Source organism: Rhipicephalus microplus, chromosome 7 (genome assembly GCF_043290135.1).
Source record: "Rhipicephalus microplus isolate Deutch F79 chromosome 7, USDA_Rmic, whole genome shotgun sequence".
Taxonomy (NCBI): Eukaryota; Metazoa; Arthropoda; class Arachnida; order Ixodida; family Ixodidae; genus Rhipicephalus; species Rhipicephalus microplus.
Window position 1 is genome coordinate 28534164 of NC_134706.1, and position 18212 is coordinate 28552375.

General features: G+C 46.0%; 1 protein-coding gene across 1 annotated transcript in view; it reads left to right on the forward strand.

Moving 5' to 3' along the window:
* Positions 1-222: 222 nt before the first annotated feature.
* The window catches only part of LOC119179764 (RNA polymerase III subunit E), a 43024-nt gene continuing 25034 nt past the window's right edge, over positions 223-18212 (forward strand). The window contains exons 1-8 of the mRNA XM_037430890.2: positions 223-387; positions 1490-1618; positions 4983-5107; positions 9502-9584; positions 9667-9765; positions 12503-12666; positions 15272-15384; positions 16636-16736. Of these exons, the coding sequence (XP_037286787.2) occupies positions 322-387; positions 1490-1618; positions 4983-5107; positions 9502-9584; positions 9667-9765; positions 12503-12666; positions 15272-15384; positions 16636-16736 (880 nt within the window). The 5' untranslated portion in view covers positions 223-321. The remainder of the gene's footprint in view (positions 388-1489; positions 1619-4982; positions 5108-9501; positions 9585-9666; positions 9766-12502; positions 12667-15271; positions 15385-16635; positions 16737-18212) is intronic.

Below are 18212 nucleotides of genomic sequence, written 5' to 3' on the forward strand. Positions count from 1 at the left end.
AAGAAACCTAATTTCTTTAATCAATTCTTGACCGATCCCCCTGAGTGGATATGAACCTGGTTTGCGGACTCGTAATTTTTTCTTACACGCGCGCGACCGCGCGGCTAGGCTTGCGGTAGTTTTACTGTGTGCCCCCGTCAGTCTCTCGGCGTTCTCTCTCTCCAGGCGGCTTGAACCAGAACCACCTGCCAGAACTGTCGCCAGAACCGCAAGCACCCAGAAACGCGCTCAGCGGCCGCTGCATGGTGCAGCAGTTGCAATCGCTGGCAATCGCATTTTGGACAAGCTCGTCATATCGCCTGACAACTTTGAGCGCTCAGCATGGCGGCTTCCATGGCTTCAGCCGACGCGACAAGTCAAGACGATGACGACGAAGTCGTTCAGGAGGTAATTTTGCTATGTATTTTCCCCCCGTTTCCTCGATTTCGCGTCCCAGTTGCACGAGACACGTATTCGCCGAACTTCCGGGTCATCTCGTTCCATGACATGACGCGTTTGTAAGCATGCACCAAGGTGAACCCGATGACACATGGCACGCTGGGGCCTCTAATACGCGAGATCATCACTTCGCGAAATAGCGTTATTAAACGCGTTGCGGACATTCAGTATTTTGTGGCAACGTTAAATTGCTGTTCTGACAGTGATGGGCTGCGTCCGTACAAGCTAAAGCTGCGGACTTGCAGTTATTCGTAGATGTCAGAACGAAGCAATCAAACCACGCGTTCCGAATGCATGCCGCTTCAGCGTCGGTGTTAAAGAGCATAGTTCGTTCGTACAAAGTCTCTGTTAGCTTCGACAACCCAATCGAAGACAAGGTTAGTTTGGAAATGTACTCGGCACAACATGTTAGACGCACCAGTAAAATGGTCTCGCGTGTGGTGATTGCGTAGTTTAAAATCGACGCGTTTTGGGAGTCAAGCGCAATATGTCTGGCTGCCGGGTGTGCGAGTAGAGAAACTGGCTTAGCTGGCGTTGACGCGGAAAACAGCTAATCACCCCTGAAGCGCTTAGGTGCCAGTAAAGCGCATCTCCGGTTTATAGTGGAGTGCCCGGAGCCTTTTTGTTGGTCGCACGTTAACCATGGGTGGAGAAAGGAATTTTCCCCTTGCCCCCTCTTCCCTACCGCTTTTTAAAATTTTCATTTTTGACCCTGCTAACAGAGGCGAAGAAAGTAGTTTTCGGCGGGAGGGGAAGGAGATCTGATCGCCATTTACGTATGTTTGTGCACGTGAGAATACACGAAATGTAAACGTTTTTAAAGGCAGGGGGTGGTGATTCAACCCCCGAATCTGTGCCTGTGCCTTTGAGTGCTAACTCTCATTATTCTTGAAAGTTGCATGAGTGCGCAAGGTATGCAAAGCCTGAGTACCATATCCTAAAGCTGCCTTGCCTTTCCTTGACATGGTGGTCCTGACAATAGTTGTTTCTTGACACCTATTTCCTAATTAAGGTTGTAAAACTGGAGCAATGCTTCGTTCTTTTATTTCAGCTGGATGTATACATATCGAAGGCTCTGGCCAACAGCCTCTACCTCCTTCAGTACCCACACCAGCCGTTCGGCTCCATCATCAACGAAGAACAGTGTGTTTCGGCGCGAGTCAAGCCGAAGCAGCACAAGGTACAATGTCTGGCTAATGCTATACGTAGTGTGCGGTGATATCACCGGGGCCACCATCTCTGGGTACCAGCTGGTTGAGATGCCGTGTGCATTTTTACTCGAACATGTACTGGAAGAAACTGTGACATCGGATTAGTGCAAGTACCCTAATGCATTCTTTTGCAGCTGGCGAGCAGAAGAAGGTGGGGCACAAAAGAACGAAACAATGACTGCATGCCCTCCCCTGCACTGACACTAGTGAGATCAAAAGTCGCGGTAATTGCCATGTCTAGGTACCTAGCACCGAGAATCTGTCCGTAATGTCACATAAACACGGTATGTTTCATTGCAATACTTCTGCCGTCGCTTCTGGTGATTATGGTATTCGACTGCTGGCCAAAATGTCATGGTATTGAACTCCAGCAATGTTTCCATCTTGCTGACCTAAATAGAAACACACTTGTCGAGAACCCTAAAAATTGAGTCTCAATGCTTGGGAATGCATCGAATATAAAACTGTAGACTATATAGTGCAATTGATTAACGATACATAACAAAGGTACACACACAACAAAGTGCCAACTTCTGAAAATTAATTTTATTCCCTTTTCCGGCAGAATAAACACAGGAAGATGATCACAGAAAGAGGCATTGAATGCTGTTACAAGCTGCCACTCTAGCGTCGCCAGCGCGAAGTCGGCGACGGGAATGACAGCAGGTTGGTTCGTTCCGTACGCAAGCAGAGACAGTGAAGAGATCAGAGACGTGAGAAAACAAAACAAACTTTACTCTAGTGATATTGCAGCACACGGGATCTAATACAGCACTTCAATACAACTAACAACATACATCGACATTTGATACAACTAAAGAAATATATAACAGAAACAGTAAATCAGCTTACGAGAGAGAACTATTACAAACTACACAAACTAACAAGAATAGAACGACGGAAGAGAAAGTTCGAAGATATAAACAGGTGAAGGCATACGTGTGATGACCGGCAGCGTTGTGTCCCCGACGATCGGATGCGAGAAGTCGAAGAGAGTTCTGGCACGACTGCGATGTCGGCGGTGTTGCAACGCTGGTGGCTCCGGGAGGCTAGTGCTTGCAGGTGACTTCGAGCAGGTTGAGCTAACTCGAGGCGAAGTCCCGATGTCTACGTTGCAGACGTTAATATCGCGTCACGACTAGACGAACGGCTAAGTTTAGGTGGCCAGCCGATACAGAGCCACACTAAAAACTTCTAGAAGAGATGCTTGTTGATCTGTTTCTACACCATGTTGGTCAGCGACTAGTCTGCCTAGCAGGGCAAAATCCTGCGCTTAAATCCCCCTCGTGTCTCCTCACTCTCTTCCTTGGGGACAAGAGACCTCTACATGGGTCCAATCATGTGCGTCTAATTGATGAAAACTCCGCCCTAAAAATATTTTGACCCCGCCCCTTTTTAATTGGGAGAGGGCCCGCAACTAGCGAGAGTGACAACCTGTCAGGTTGTTGTCATACGGCTCGGCCACCAGAGCGTTTCCCACGCTGTTCCCCGTGGGAACGGTCAACCATTTAGCTCTCAGCCGGGGCGTCTCGTAGTCTAATCCTTGTTCGGGGTATACCGCGGCCTTCTACGACCTTGCAGACGCCGCCACAGTTACAAAAGGATTAACCGTCGGCGGCGACGTTCTAAGAAGAGCACCCCATTTTGCACTTCTCGGCTCCCTTTCATGCGCCGCCGTTTCTCACGGTCAGTCGGGGAGTACGGCGCCCGTTAATTGCCGTGACGCGGTGTCGCCAAAAATGGCCGTCCGTGACAAATGCTGATAACCGAAAAACAGGCATTCTGTGCTTGTTTTCTCACTCGTGATTCCCTATTTATTACATGTGACAGGAGTTGCACGCCTGATGCCATGTTGCTGAACTTGCCGAGGCATTCGACAGTTACTACAATATGCTGCCTGCAACTGACAATTTAGATTATTGCACGGTTTGTTCGCTACTCCAGTGGCATGGCAGGCATGATGTCGGGGCAGTGTGCTTATTTTCAATTTAAATAGAGTTATGGCTTGTAAGAGCAGATCCACCTTCCAGCGCTAACGGTGCCTCATAAAGTACGCCGTGGAAATTTTTTTCAAGCAGAGTGTTGGTTCGGGATACTTGTTATTTCATACTGGGAACTTTCTCAGCACGGAAATCACAACGAGGATGCAGTCCACAGTGTACAAGCGGGGCCGCTGTTAGAGGTTATACGGCACGCATGGCTGCTCTCCTCAGACCACCAAGCGGACGCCGCACAAACTATTGTGGCAGGAAGCGCAATCAGCGTCAAAGGCAGAGTTAGCAGCGTGTCCTCTGCCATGGCTCCTCCCTCTTTGTCGCACGTGCTATCTGGATTTTGCTGCTCGCGTTCAAGTTGAAGGAACTCTGGCGGACGACATGCAGTTATATAGCAAGTATTACGCTTGCACTGCCATACTTCGTGCGGCGCCCGTCGAGCCACTCCACGTCACACAACAACGAGTTTCGTGTTACTTGTCACAGTGACTGTGCATGTACCCTGATGCAACACAGCATACCCAGTGCCTGTGTATGTTGCACACTGTTACAACTTCCGCTCTAAAAAAGTTTGCAATGTGCGTTGCACTTGAGTATGTTTTATGTCTGTGTCCTCGATCTGATTGACGTGCTAAGAAATACCATAATATGAAACTGTTTTCGTTTCTTTTTTCATTCTGACAACATTGGTTGCCACTTAGTGCGAGCTAGTCAAGTTCTGTGCCTATTCTTGCGGGCTTTGGTGTAGCTTAGAATACCTGCCCATAAACACGCAGGTTACTAACGGTATCGTTACCGATATATTGGTTCCGGATTACTTTGATTAGGTATTAATTTTGCTGCACACTTATCGTAAAGGTCTTGAACGTCTGATAGGTCATTTCTTCGTTGGCAGTGCCTATGGTCGGTCCCAACCTCAGAATGAATGTGAGCTCGACTCACGGGCATCACTGTTCCACTCCGAATAAGCATCGACGTACTATGCAATCATTTTTGCTCACTTCCGTGAAGTCATTTCACGTGTTTTAGATTCTTGGTGTTCTCGTACAGACACATGATTGTGTCTCTAGTGCAAGTTATCCCGGAAAATTTCGCTAGAGATTGTAACGCCATCGCTCAGCCGAAGCTGATATTTTAGATATGATGGTCACAACTTCAGTTTCTGTATGCAAAGTATTTACACGAGCATGTAAAAATCTCTGTACGAAATAAAACTGGCTCGCACAACTTTCCTGCAAAGGTGAATTGTAAGCAAGCCGTGGTTCTTTGGCCACATCTTGCGTTCTTGTAACTGACGGTAGAGCATGGCTTTATTTATGTTTCATGCGATTGCCACCAGGTGGAGCTGGAGTTTGCCCTCGACACTCGCAACTCCAGCTATGACAGGCTGCGAGGTGAACAGCTCGCTGCCAACGCAGACGGCGGCGGCGACCGGACCTCTGGTCAAAAGCAAACATTCAATAGGTGAGCGTGTGCCAACTTATTTGTTTCTTCATGTCAAACTTTTTTTGCTGCACTGGCCCTCGAGGGAACAGGGTAAGCCCTATACCCGCCATGCATTTTGGACGGAGTTTATGTACCTTTTTCTCCATAAACGTGAGAGTTACAGTAAACATTTTACCATCATTTGTATCGTAAGCCATTCCTTTTTTTTACTGAAGCACATTTAGCACCGAAAATTGAAGCGATAATTTTTTTAAATTTTTTAACTTTGGGTACTTAATTATCACTCCCTAATAGCTATTAGATGTCGTGCTGAAGAGGAGCACTTCCTCACACAATAATTCTGCTTCAGCATATTGCCTATTATGTCATCTGAATACTAGTTAAAAACTCTATGATTCTAGATACTGAGGTTATAAAGATAAAGGAACATAAAAAAAACACGCATTATTTCAAAAGTACAATGGGATGGCAGCAAATTGACGGGCCCGTTTCATAGGCATCAGCCAGATAATAATCACCAATATAACTTTTATTGTGATAGCAATTCTATGGACACTCTCGGCTAGATTTCGCCCCCGACGTGGGCGTCAATGTCATGCACCGTATGCTTATAAATATACCGTATTTAGCCCTACCGCGGTGGTCTGGTGGCTAAGGTACTCGGCTGCTGACCCGCAGGTCGCGGGTTCGAATCCCGGCTGCGGCGGCTGCATTTCCGATGGAGGCGGAAATGTTGTCGGCCCGTGTACTCAGATTTGGGTGCACGTTAAAGAACCCCAGGCGGTCGAAATTTCCGGAGCCCTCCACTACGGCGTCTCTTATAATCATATGGTGGTTTTGGGATGTTAAACCCCACATATCAATCAATCAATATACCGTATTTACTCGATTCTACCGCGCCCTCGATTGTAACGCGCACCCGGTTTCCAAGATAAAAAAAAAAAAGTAAGACATCGATTGCAACGCACACCCATTTTTTTCGTTGGCCCGCACTATCACACCACTCGGGGAAAACGACTCCTTTCGGGAGTTTCTTCCGTTTAAATATGAGGTACGGGGGAAGCTTGTGCCTATCTGACGTGCAACGGAGTATTGCCGTCACTCTAGTTTTACCGTGGCCCGATGTCAGCACGCGAACGAACTTGCTTCGCCCCCTTCTTCTCCCCAGTTGTGGTGCCAGGCATGTTGAAGTAAAGAGGCGTTTGATCGGCATTCCCGATTTGCCCAAGCAGGTAGCCGTTGTTGTGCCGCAAGTTTAGGACGAACCTCTGAAAATTGCAAAGATTTTCTTCGTACTCCTCCGGCAACTTTTGGCATTTGCCCGTTCGCCTTCCGAGAGAAAAGCCTTTCCTCTTCATAAAGTTAGTTAGCCAGCACCTGCTCGCTTTTAACTGGCTCGGCATTGGCCCTTTTTCTAAGGCTAACTGCATAGCCTGCACTTGGGGCAGTTCTGTCGTCACGGGCCACTGTGCCGCTCACCGCTCAATCTCATACTTGCCGAGCAGCTCTTCAATTTGCGGAAACCGACCCTGCTGTGGTCCACTGAAGCTTTTACGTGAATCTTTGCTGTCGACAATATTCTGCTTTTGTTTCCACCAGTCCCGCACGCACATTTCGGGAACTCCGAACGACCGCGAGGCGGCCCAATTTCCGTCCGTTTCGGCACACGCGATGACTTTTCTTTTAAAAGCAGCATCGTGGTGCATTCGTCGAGTTTTCGGAGTCGGCCCTTCCATGCCGTCGATGCTAATGCACTACCAGATGACGAATTTCTCAGCACACGTACGAAGTGCCGCACATGGGAAACACATAGGCAGAAATTGCCGACGCACGAGGGGGGCGGCCATTTTGAAAATGCCGATGGCAATATGACCGTATTAATTTTTTTTTTCGTACTCGATTCTAACGCGCATGTGATTTATGAACTCGCTTAACTGGAAAAAAGGTGCGCGTTCGATTCGAGTAATTACGGTATATGAAAACGCAAGAAAGAAAAAAATTCAGAAAAAAAACTCTGGCTACCACTTAGCTGTTGGCGTGCATCTCGGGGGGGGGGGGGGGGGGGGGGTATATCGCCATTCCAGCATTATCAGCAAGATGGCGCAATGAGTGCGCGGCGGTTCTCATCTCTCACGCGTACTTTGGCCGGCGAAGAGAATAAGGAGGTGTACAATCGATTGTGTGCCCTTAACTTGCAGCGGAGAGGATCGTACGTCTCGTACGCATTCTGTTGTTGTTACCGGGCGCACAAAGGTCACTGCAATCATTGCACATCCTTCGTTTGCGAAAAGGGCGCGCTTTTCAGACAGGGCCAAGTAACAACTGAGACACTTATTCGTGTTCATCTATACCTGTGAGTATGTTTCGTGCGTCATTTTGTGCTTGAGAAACGTGGGGCATGTTTCAATCTACTTGCCATTCTGCGCGTGACCTTCAATTTGTTGCTATCGCGTTCATTGCTTCGCCTTTGCGGCAAAGCTGTAAATTTTTTTTTGTGCTGAAACGTCTCGCCTGGCGAGCCTCCTTTGTCGCCTGCTGTGCGGCCCTGTCACCATAGTACTCTCGACGCAGGTCAAGAGTGCATAGGTGCTGCACTTTTCAGTGCTCTGGCGAAATTCCAAAGAAGCTCAGCACATTCACACGGGCTATATTGCCGTTCGTAAAAGCGAGCACAGCATCAACAATGCATATTTTCAGTGTTTGCTGCCCGAGGATAACATTTTTTGGAGTGCGCTCCCACATGACAATTCAATGACTCGTTAGGGTTTTGACTTTTCCTAAAGACACATTCAAGGAATTACAGATGATCTAGTTCCGGATAATTTGGCTCAACAGCCTCAATAACAGATGCTGGAAGGTGTTCTTTATGAACAAATGGTTCAACTTTCAACTCGGCTTTGTTGAACTTATGGCAAGTTTCAGCGTCCTCCGAGCGAAGGCTATGGGATGAATTGGTTTCTTTTGAAGCCATAGGTGAATATGTGGCCCAGACAGCTTTTCGCGTGTCCTCAAAGTTGGCTCTATTTCTTTAATAGCCAAATGATAGTAGTTTCAGTGATTACCAGTGATGGCACTGCCAAGACTACTAATAAATGCAGATTTCTCGATGGAAAGTTTTGATGCCTCTGCTTTCTTTTGTTTTCGCAGTTCTGGGCCCATTGTTTTCTGAAGGTGCCAAATGCACACCAGCTTGTAAACTGTAACCTCTCCATATGGCTGTGACACTCGAGCTGCAAGGAATCGTTCGCTACGCAAGAATGGGGGCATGGCAGGCCACCACACAAGTTTTAAAGTATGTCATTTTAGAAGAAAAAAAAATCGCACTGAGACACACGAACGACTGATTCTAATTCAGAAAAGGCTGCAGACTTCAAATAACGCAAAAAAAAAAGAAGCTTTTTGTTCAATATTTTTTCGTACCCTGTCCCCTTAAAAGGAAAGCTTGATAGGTAGGCACCTCGTCAGTGCCGCCAATTTAAAATTCATCGCGAGTGCCAATGGACAGTGGCAGCTAATCAGCGTAATGGCATAATGTCATTCGGGCTGAAGTACCCTGGAGCTTTCTCAGTGGCTCTTGCCTACGGTATCTTGCAGTGAATGGATATCTCTTAAACTGATCTGCTGCTTAAAGGGATACTGAACAAAAATTGGAAGAACTGACCAAGCTTCGAAATACCACTTAGAAGATACCCCTGCTCGGATAAACAGAGCTCGGATAAACAGCAGCGACGTCGAACTCGCCCAGGCGCATGCAGAATGCACGTGTTCTTGTCCGCCTTTTTGTTTTCTCCAGCTGTCCATCCACTCCGCTTGTTCTCTTTCGCGAGAGCGCTGGCGCTTAGCCCCAGTAGTCCAAAAAACCTTCGAACACTTCTCCGGCTCGAGAGGCTGGCATTCGAGCGAGCAGCCCTCGGGCAGGCGCGGATCGCTTCTCTGGCCCCGGACCATTAACCGCCACTTTGAGGCACAGTGTGGGCGCTCACACCGACTCCATCGGCGGCGGGTCGGTGTGCCGGAAGCATTGTTCGCTGCTGTTGCTGTTCATACCGGTTTTGGGAACCATAGTGGAAGTTGAGCGAGTCGAGAGACGTGGGCGATGGCTGGCATTGTCGGCTTGCCAGTTTCCGGTGACTTCGCCCAACGTCACATCCTCTAGTTCACGGCGCTGCCGCTAGACACGACAGTTTGTGAAAAACGCACTAAATTCATTATTTTACTGTAGTTTCTTCTTAGAGTGAAGGTTGTCTCTATCAATTTCAGGATCCAATCTATCGAATTGGCTGAAAAATGTTGGCGGCAAAAATTTTGTTCAGTATGCCTCTAAAAGAGTAATTGTGAACTGTAAACTCTCTGGCAGTGTAGATTGCGGGCTCACCATGTGTTTTTTTTCTTTGTTGCTTTTTTTCAAACAGCTCCATGATGGACAGGCAGCTCCTCACGTCGACAAAGTCTAGCAGTTCAGCCGAAGCCTACGCCGTAGGAATTCTCAGGCCAGGTTTGGACTTTTGTCTCCTCTTTGTCGCCTTTGTCATTGGGGCGCAGCAGCGACTGAATCGATTCTCTCATCGCTTCCTCAGGTGAACTTCATCTGTCTCCGGTCAGTGCCGTCTTGCAGATGAATCCGTCGTTTCCCTACCTGGACCAGTCGGACAAGAAGGCCAAGGCAGCCGAAGCAGGTCAGCTGAATTTCGCTGGTCCCTTCTACACTCGCTTCGACCTGAGAGAGAAAAAAAAAATGACAGCTCCGCCTACTCCCATTGCCGTTCCACTGATAAGTGGCATAAATGCTTTGTCCAGTAGTACTTGCTCATTTAGTGTTGTCAAGCACTTCTAGAGTTTTTCAGATAAGTTGACTTTCTGATACTGACATGTTTGTGTCGCTTGTTCTCTGTCGGGACACCTGAATGTCCTGTTAAATTTCATCCTGAATTCCAACGTCGCTGCGCAGCCAAACACTACATGACTAGTGACAACAAGTTATTTAACTCGTAATGTCCATAGTATTTACATCAGTCCCTGAAAACCACTTATGGTCTGAGCAGAGACAAGATCGTGCCACTCTTTCACAGATAAAGGGCTCGCACGTTGTGGTTTGCGGGTGAAGTCAACATTTTTTTTTGCTGAGGTTGTAACTGAGTATAGTTCTCTCCATCAGCTGTGTTTCGTTCTCACTGTACGTCTCCATTTTTAATATGCTTTTGTTAAAGGGCCGCTAAACAGCTTTGAGGTAGAAAATTTTTGATGTAAAAATAACTGTGCACTTGTACTATGGGGACATGCTGTGCAAGAACTTGGTGAGTGAGTGCTATAGTAACGAAGTAAGTTACAGGTCTTAGAACGACCTGCTTTTTCTCGTGACAGTTACTCGCTCGTCCCTCCCATTTATTTTTTTTCCAAAGGTACGCATAGCCTTTTGTTGTGACTGTGCTCACTTCGTCATTGTAACGCGTCGTCGATGATACGTTATCGGCGCACAGCCAGCGACCAAGCAGAGCTTTTCGTGTCATAGCGGGGTGGGGAAGAAGTTCAGTGCGAGGAGCGGTAAAGTAGCGAGGCGCCTCTGCATCTCGGAGGCTTTCGTTCTGGTGAAACCGCTTCTCTCCGTAGTCTCAGTTTCTACAGGAGGGCGGAAGGCAGCACAGTAAAACGAAAAATGCAGACTGCACGACCCAAACTGCATTACCACAAAGCCAGGGTGCGTGTCCTAGGGTAAAGGACCAATCGACAAGCTCAGGTGTACATAATGTTGCCAATAGGCAAGATTTTGTCGCTGCTCGTAGAAAAAGGATCGGCCAGTTGAAAGAGGGTAGCAAGAGAATCAATTTTCAAAACGGAGGGTCTGGATGATGCACTGTGTGCTGCAATATTTGTAAGACATGATTGCCGCGGTTGAGATACCGAGCTTGTTTGGGGAATGTAAAGGAAAAAAACGCCAGGCCTGCACGAAAGGCGCCTTTCACAGCCTTTTCGAAACACTCATTGGGTAACTACTGCAAGCACACTTGCTTGATACCCACTAGGTCATAATAAATTTATTTGGGTACTAGGCTGGCATTCGCTGCGCTATTTTTCGGCGTTCTTCTGAGAGGCATGGTATCCTCTGAACACTTGCAAGGAATTTTTGCCAATTGTTTGTGCAGTGGCTGACGACGATGAGGAATTATGGCTGAAGTGGGTATGCGCCACAGTTTATGTGGGAACAAGAACAGGCTTTTGTGATGGGTTGGAGCATTGAACAGCCCACTCGTGACGCTATTCGCATTGTGCGACGACTGGTTGTTTTTTTCGCTGTTTTAAGACTTTTATATGTGGTATTAATGCGGTTGCTTTTCCGACGTCAAGCCTGCCTAAGGCAAGTTTGACAACAAGTCACAAGCACTGGCGTAACTCGGGGGTAAAATACTGGGCTGGCACCCAGCAGACCTGGGTTCAAGCCCGACTGGTCATTGGTGCTAGGTTTTTTTTTCCTAATTTGGCGCGATGTGGTTACGTACACCGGCAGCAGCGGCGGCGGACTGCACGTGACCCGAGTTGTGATCTCATAACAGCTTTCGCTGTAAAAAAAAAGTCTGAGCCTGTTTACTGGCCTTTTTTAAGTGTACTCAAGCAAGTGTTATTCAGGCAAATGTTAAGAAGTACACCAGGGTCAAGAAGACTTAGCAGGCAGTGTTCATGTTATCGTGGTAGCATGTTGAAAAGGGTAAAATAAGAACTAAAGAGGGCTTGGAAGAAAGCAGCAAGTGCACCGTATTTACTCACATAATCCTCGCACTTTTTTTTTGCAGAAAACTGATGCAAAGTTGGAGGGTGCGAGAATTGCACGGGGAAAACTTTCCACGAAAACGTACAGAGCAAAAAAGAAAACAAAGTGGCCGCTTCAGTATCACCCCATAACATGACAAGATTACCGACACAACATACAAACCACGCCACAATGCGCACTTGTCACTTAGGCTTGGCTTAAATTGGATTGAATCTCTGTGCAATAATAGTACGCTTGATGCTTAAGAGATGGCACCAGATGGTGCGCGATATAATCATCAATGGCTGGAACCAGCAGACGACATTATTGCGGCGATTTTCGGGGGTGCGAATATTCCTCGAAGGAAAAAGAAATCGTATTTTTGTTGGGAAATGTGGGGAATGCGAGAGTTATGCGAGTGCGAAGGTTATGTGAGTAATTATGGTATTTACCGTATATAACACAGAAGGCTGTGCAGCAGCACGAATAGATCGGCTAATTGGTAGTTCATTTTTGACAGAGTATGGTGCCATACCCTGTCAAACATGTGCATTTTGTGTGAACATCGCGCTCTTGCGCTCTGGCACATCCGCGAAAGCAGCTGTGACTTCTGCACTCACTTCACTGGAAGGTCGATTGGCGACTGTGTTCTCGTCCCGTCGTTTGTGCAGCCATGGAAGAGGACGAAGAGGTTGACGAGCCAAAGGCGGTCACCGTGCGATTTGCCCACCAGGAGACGGACCGTGCCAAGCGGGCTCGTGAGAAGTCATTCCGTTTCATCCACCAGAAGCAAGAAAGCGAGCCGTGGGTGGAGGCAACATTTCACAACTTTGGGGTAAGCCTACTTTTTTTTTTCTTAACAGTGAAGCTGTCCAAGCTCGTCGTTTGGCTCTGCTTCTGGTTCGCACAACCAGTAAACTAAGCTGTGTCTAGCACCTGCAACTCAAAAATTCAGCCAGTGCACGCTCTCTTTGTCTTCTTCTTCATCACAGGGTTGACTATGAAGACTGTTTGGTGTTGGCGACGAACATTTGAAAAATTTGCATAGCTAATTATACATTTTTCCATATCGCCTCGTAATTTGGCGCACAATAAGGCCACTGACCAAAACACCTGTTTAGGTTGATGGCACGGATGTTCAGTGTAGCCATTTCTTCGATGCAGGTGCTTTCTGAAGAAAACAATAAAACGATAGAACAAAGAAACAAAGTGAGAGAGATGTGGATTTGTAAAAAGAGAGGAGCACATTGCTGATTAAGACTGCGCTTATGAGTGCAATCTGATTAGGCATAATTATTATCATGTAATTAAAACTGTCATTTAAAAGCATGATAATCAAGACCCTGTCAATAATATGTTGAGATTTTTTTCTTTAGTGGCATGAGCACCAAGGGACACACTTCGTTCCTTTTCAAGCACTACTGGTCATGCTCTTAATTTGTGTTTTTCGAATATTCATGAAAAGTCTTGTAAAAAAAATAATAAAACTGGTACAATATCGCTGGTTTGTTTCAAGTTAAGAGTGACGTGATGGATACATACAATGTTGTAGTTGAGTTTGCTCATGGCAAGTGCCAATATATTGTAAGGATGAATAATTAAATTTAATTGAATTGAGTTCATTGAAAGAGAGGGCAGTTTTCGTAAGCAGCTGGGATTACCAAATGCGGCAGAAGTTTGGTGGAAGATGGAAGTTTGAAGAGAGTCTTCTACACAAGATGCCGCTGGAACCAACCTTTAGTAACGTCTTTCTAAATGCAACAGGCACCTACCTTGTCACGTGTGTGTATATGCTTTGTATCTTCTTTCCTTACAAAAACAGAAGGGAAGCGGGCACGGCAAGTGTAAAAAACAGTGGCCTGGGTTTGGGAAGAAAGAACGAAGAAATGGAGATACAGTCGATACCGGTTATATTGAACTGGTATATATTGAATCGTTGTCTGTATCAAACATTTAAGAAATCCCCTTGAATTTCCCCATGCAAAAATGTGGGGCTGCTGCTCATGCATATTGAACTCCTTGCCCAGCAAACATCCGCTATATTGGACGCTCCCCCATGCTGAAGCCCAGAAAGTTCATTTTTCCTATCAAATAATAATAATAAGCCGCTGTGTAACAGTTTTCAGTCCCTCCTCATACGTGCGCGATGAAAAGGCGGCGTTGTTTCACTGCACTTATCTGGTTCATCGCGCAACGCTTGTGGGTGCACCGGTATGTTTGATGCACGATCTGCAGGGTTTACCGCCCCGACATGGCGTTTTTCGAACATGCAAATTGCCGAGGGCACGAAACTGAGAATACAAAGTGAATCTGCAGCCTCGTTGCAGTGTTCGCAATCCTTGCCTCGTTTGTCCATGCACAATAGCACGCGGGCCCCGAAAGCATGGCCTTTGAGATGTACAACCTCGTAAAGCCTTTTGGTGTTCTTGGTTTCCAAAACGCGCATCTCGGAGGCCACGCTTTGTCTTTTAGCATCAAAGCAGTGGCTGTCTGCTACAAAGCCACAAGTGCCATCGCTGTCGCCAGAATATCGACGTGGGCAGCGCAACACCATCACTTGGGTCTGAAGTGGACTGATTATAAAGGAAGTGCAGAAGCAGGTACAGAGGGCTTATAATGCCTCTAGGCAGTGCCAGACCGCATTGTATTCCGTTCGAAGGGGGACGTGTGCGCATCAAGAAGAAAAGTTAGCAGAGACGGTCGGGTGAGTTAATGCAGATTCGTATTTGAAGAAAGTAGGGAAAAACAGCAACACAGGGAAATGTTCCTTTGTTTCTCAGTGTCGTTTTTGTGCTTTCTTGAAATATTAAAAAAAAAGAAGAAAAAGATGGCTTCACCATCAGGTCCCACGACTTTCCAGAACTCTCCCCAATCTTGATATCCCCTGTGTCTTTTCCCTCTCTCAACCATGTTCTGTTTTCATACCTGCTTTCCTTTCCTCTTCTGGCTTGTTTTTGTGTGTGTGTGTGCTTTGTGGTTGAGGGTACGAAGTACAGTGTGGTGCACTGTTAAAACGAACACTCGAATTCACACCATCAATATTCCTAGCCCTCTAAGAGCAAGTGGATAAGGAAACAATCTTCATGCAAGTCAACAGTCTGTCAAGTGGAGTCGGAACTTTCAACCACCAGTATTCCTATGCATATCTAAGCCACTATGCTTCCGTAAGGTAGCGATATCTACACATGCTGCTCACGCAGGTGTTCCCTTGAACGGTGGACCCGTTAGTACATACACATGCTGAGGTAAGCGGTTTCTGCCTTGTAAGAAGGCGGGACTGCTTGTTGAAACGGTAGCTCCAGTGGTATCCCGTCCTCAAAGATTTTTGATTTGTGCGGTTTAACCTCCCAAAACCACGATATGATTATGAGAGACACCCTCAAAGATTTTTCAACACTTCGCCGAGTTTTCACAAAGTGTGCCATCGCGGTCGATTGCAGTCGGAGTTGTCCGGCGTCGAGCGGGCCATGCTCATCTGCCCGCAAATGGACCGGGACGAGTCGGAGCTTCCCAAGACCCTTCCGGACTACTTTAAGGACCTTGTCGTTGACGAGTGCGTATTGTTCTTTGTCTTCCGGTATCTGTTGGTTTGTGTGGTAGGCTATCGGTAAATGGCAGCCTCTGTAGCATAACTGCTGCCTAAATGAAGGAACTGCCCCCATATACATCTAGTTGCGTACTTGAATTCTGCTTCTCTGTATATCTCTTAGCAGGTGAAACTTCCGTTGATTAGAACATATTGGCCTGGTTCCTTTAATTTTTGTTTAAAGAGAGTCTCCTAGTTCTTTTTCTCTACTTGGTGTCCACACTCTTTCTATACACATACCTGAACACCTGCCCTGCCCATCTACTCTCCTTAATTTCCCTAAGCCTCTCTTCAAATCTCGCTTTGCTCTGAGCTTCCCTTACATCAGAGCCTGTCCATCTTATTTATTTATTTATTTATTGTACCCTCAGGGCCCGAGGGCATTACAGAGGGGAGTGGAGATATACATAACAGAAGCAATGTAAAACAGCCAAGAAAAAAAAGCGAAAAAAACTTATATCCCCTTTTATAGCCTCACTCGTAGTCTTCCCGTGAGCACCCAACACGAGACGTCCCACACTCAATGGATTTACATGCATTCCTGATTGCACCTCTGGCTTCCTGCACACCACTGATAGGAGCTAGCGCCGTAGCGCCATCTAGTAAGCACTCTGAGTACTAGGGGTGGCTACGACGTACAATGGCGGACAGGCCCACACCCCAAGGACCTTCGTCCCTAAAAAAATGAAATGAGAAGAATAGTCCAGCGTCGAATGGATTTGATTTCGGGGGCCCTCTGTGTGGTAGACGCATAGTCCAACACAGGGCCACAATAGTGCTTTGAACTTATCTTCGGAGAGATCCTGTACGAGCGTCGTGTCGGGTGAGGTATCGCATTAGTCAGTGTAATATGGTGTGGTGGGAAAGTATAATAACAAGCAGTCATCTCCAGTGCTAATAGCGCAATGTGTGGTTTAATGCTTCCCACCTGCCGCAAAGTGCTCGGCCATAATTCTTCATTGCCATCAGTCACATCCAACATGATGTACATAACGCCTTACAGACTTGCAGCGGGCACCTCGCAGAAAGATCAGTAGTAGGCGCTGTCCTAATTTGCAAAAATTACTACTTATGGTCTAGGCGATACCATGCGAAAACCTGAAATTTCAAACTCAGTTGGGCTCTACCCAATGCAAAGCAGTGTTCAGAATTTGCATTAGGCAGTGCTGTTAACTGTCAGCGATTTTCATTTTTCTTTTTTTTCGTCTTGTTTTGCAGCGCCGACACAAAGACTTCCACCAAAGGCTCGAGGGAAGTCTCCATGCATATGCTCAGCAAACTGCCCGTCCAAGACCAGATCAAGGCAGTCCTCATGAGTGGTTAGTTGCGGTTGCTGTCGTTTTACTGTTGCCGACAGAAATGGCGGTTTCGTTGCTGTTTTCAGTCAAATGCTATCGTCATTGATAATCCTGATATAATGAACTATCGGTTGTAACGAAGCAAATGAGGAATGGTCTTGCCGGGAAAACAGCATTACGAATGTATGTTTATAACAAGTTTTGCTGATATAGTGAGCTTATTTTTGTGCTAGATGAGACTAAGTTTTGCAATGTCTGATTTCATGCAAAGAACACTCTGCTTGGGAAGATGATACTGCTTTCACTTAGTCACTGCGGGCTGTCGTGCTCTAGTTGATATTTGCTCTTTTCTGCGCAATCGTGTGGTCATATCCAGACATGACAGATACAGATATTACAAGCTATTGGTTATATCGACGTAAATGAAGAATAGTATATAATATAGCTATGATACAGTGTTACAAGTAATACACCTGTACTAATAAATATTTAGGTGTAACGACTTCGTTTTCGTGATAGATGCAATGTTGTGGTAATGAATCTGGCTGCAATTTCCTGGTTTTTATCCCGCTGACACTTTCTTCCTAATGGATGCAGCTATGAAAGATGTCTCAATATTGTGTGGCAGCATAATCGTGATTGTGTTCTCAGACGAAGTAACTAATGTGTCATAATGAAGCCACCACCGACCAGGAAAAAAGTTCGTTATACACTAAAACTTTGCAATAACGAACCCAGATATAAAAAAATGTCGGTTATGATGAGGTGAGTAAAAAACAGTCTTGCAATAAATATAGTGTTAAGAATAAACCTAACGATTTTTTATAAATAGCAAACTTATTTTTGTGCGTGATTCAACTTTGTTATAATAAGATTTGAGTGTATACTCAAAATTTCATTACAAGCATTCATATACCTAAAAGTGTTGACAGTGGGACTATTCCTCCTCTGCATCTTTGTAAGAGATAATTCGTTATATCAGTATTTGATACAACAGGTATGTCTGCGTTCAAAATTTTGAGCATTTGTATAACGAAGTGTGCCAATAAGAATTTTAATGCAGTAAGAGTACACCTTTTTTTAAACATCCATCTCTTTGTTCGTTGGCTTTTGTGCGTCTTTTATTGCCATTTTTGGGATTAACTTTGATTTTCTGCGTAAAGGCACAAGCTGCAGTTACAAAGAATGCTTTAGTTTGGTTTATTTATTTTTTTTATATACAAAAATACCTCAAAAGCCTAGGCACCGTGTAAGGGGGGACGGGGGCATTAAAAAAATGTGAACTTTAGTAGTGCTCTCATACTACACTATGCACGAACAGAGAGCACGCTGCTATAATGACAAATATCTTTTAAGTTTCCTTGGCCAGATTAACCAGTCAATACGAGTGTTTTTCAGACATGCAATACTGCCTGGCAGGGAATTCTAACATTGTACTGCACATGGTAGCGCAGGGAAGTGGAATGCACGTGTTGATCTCTAAATGCACACATAGCA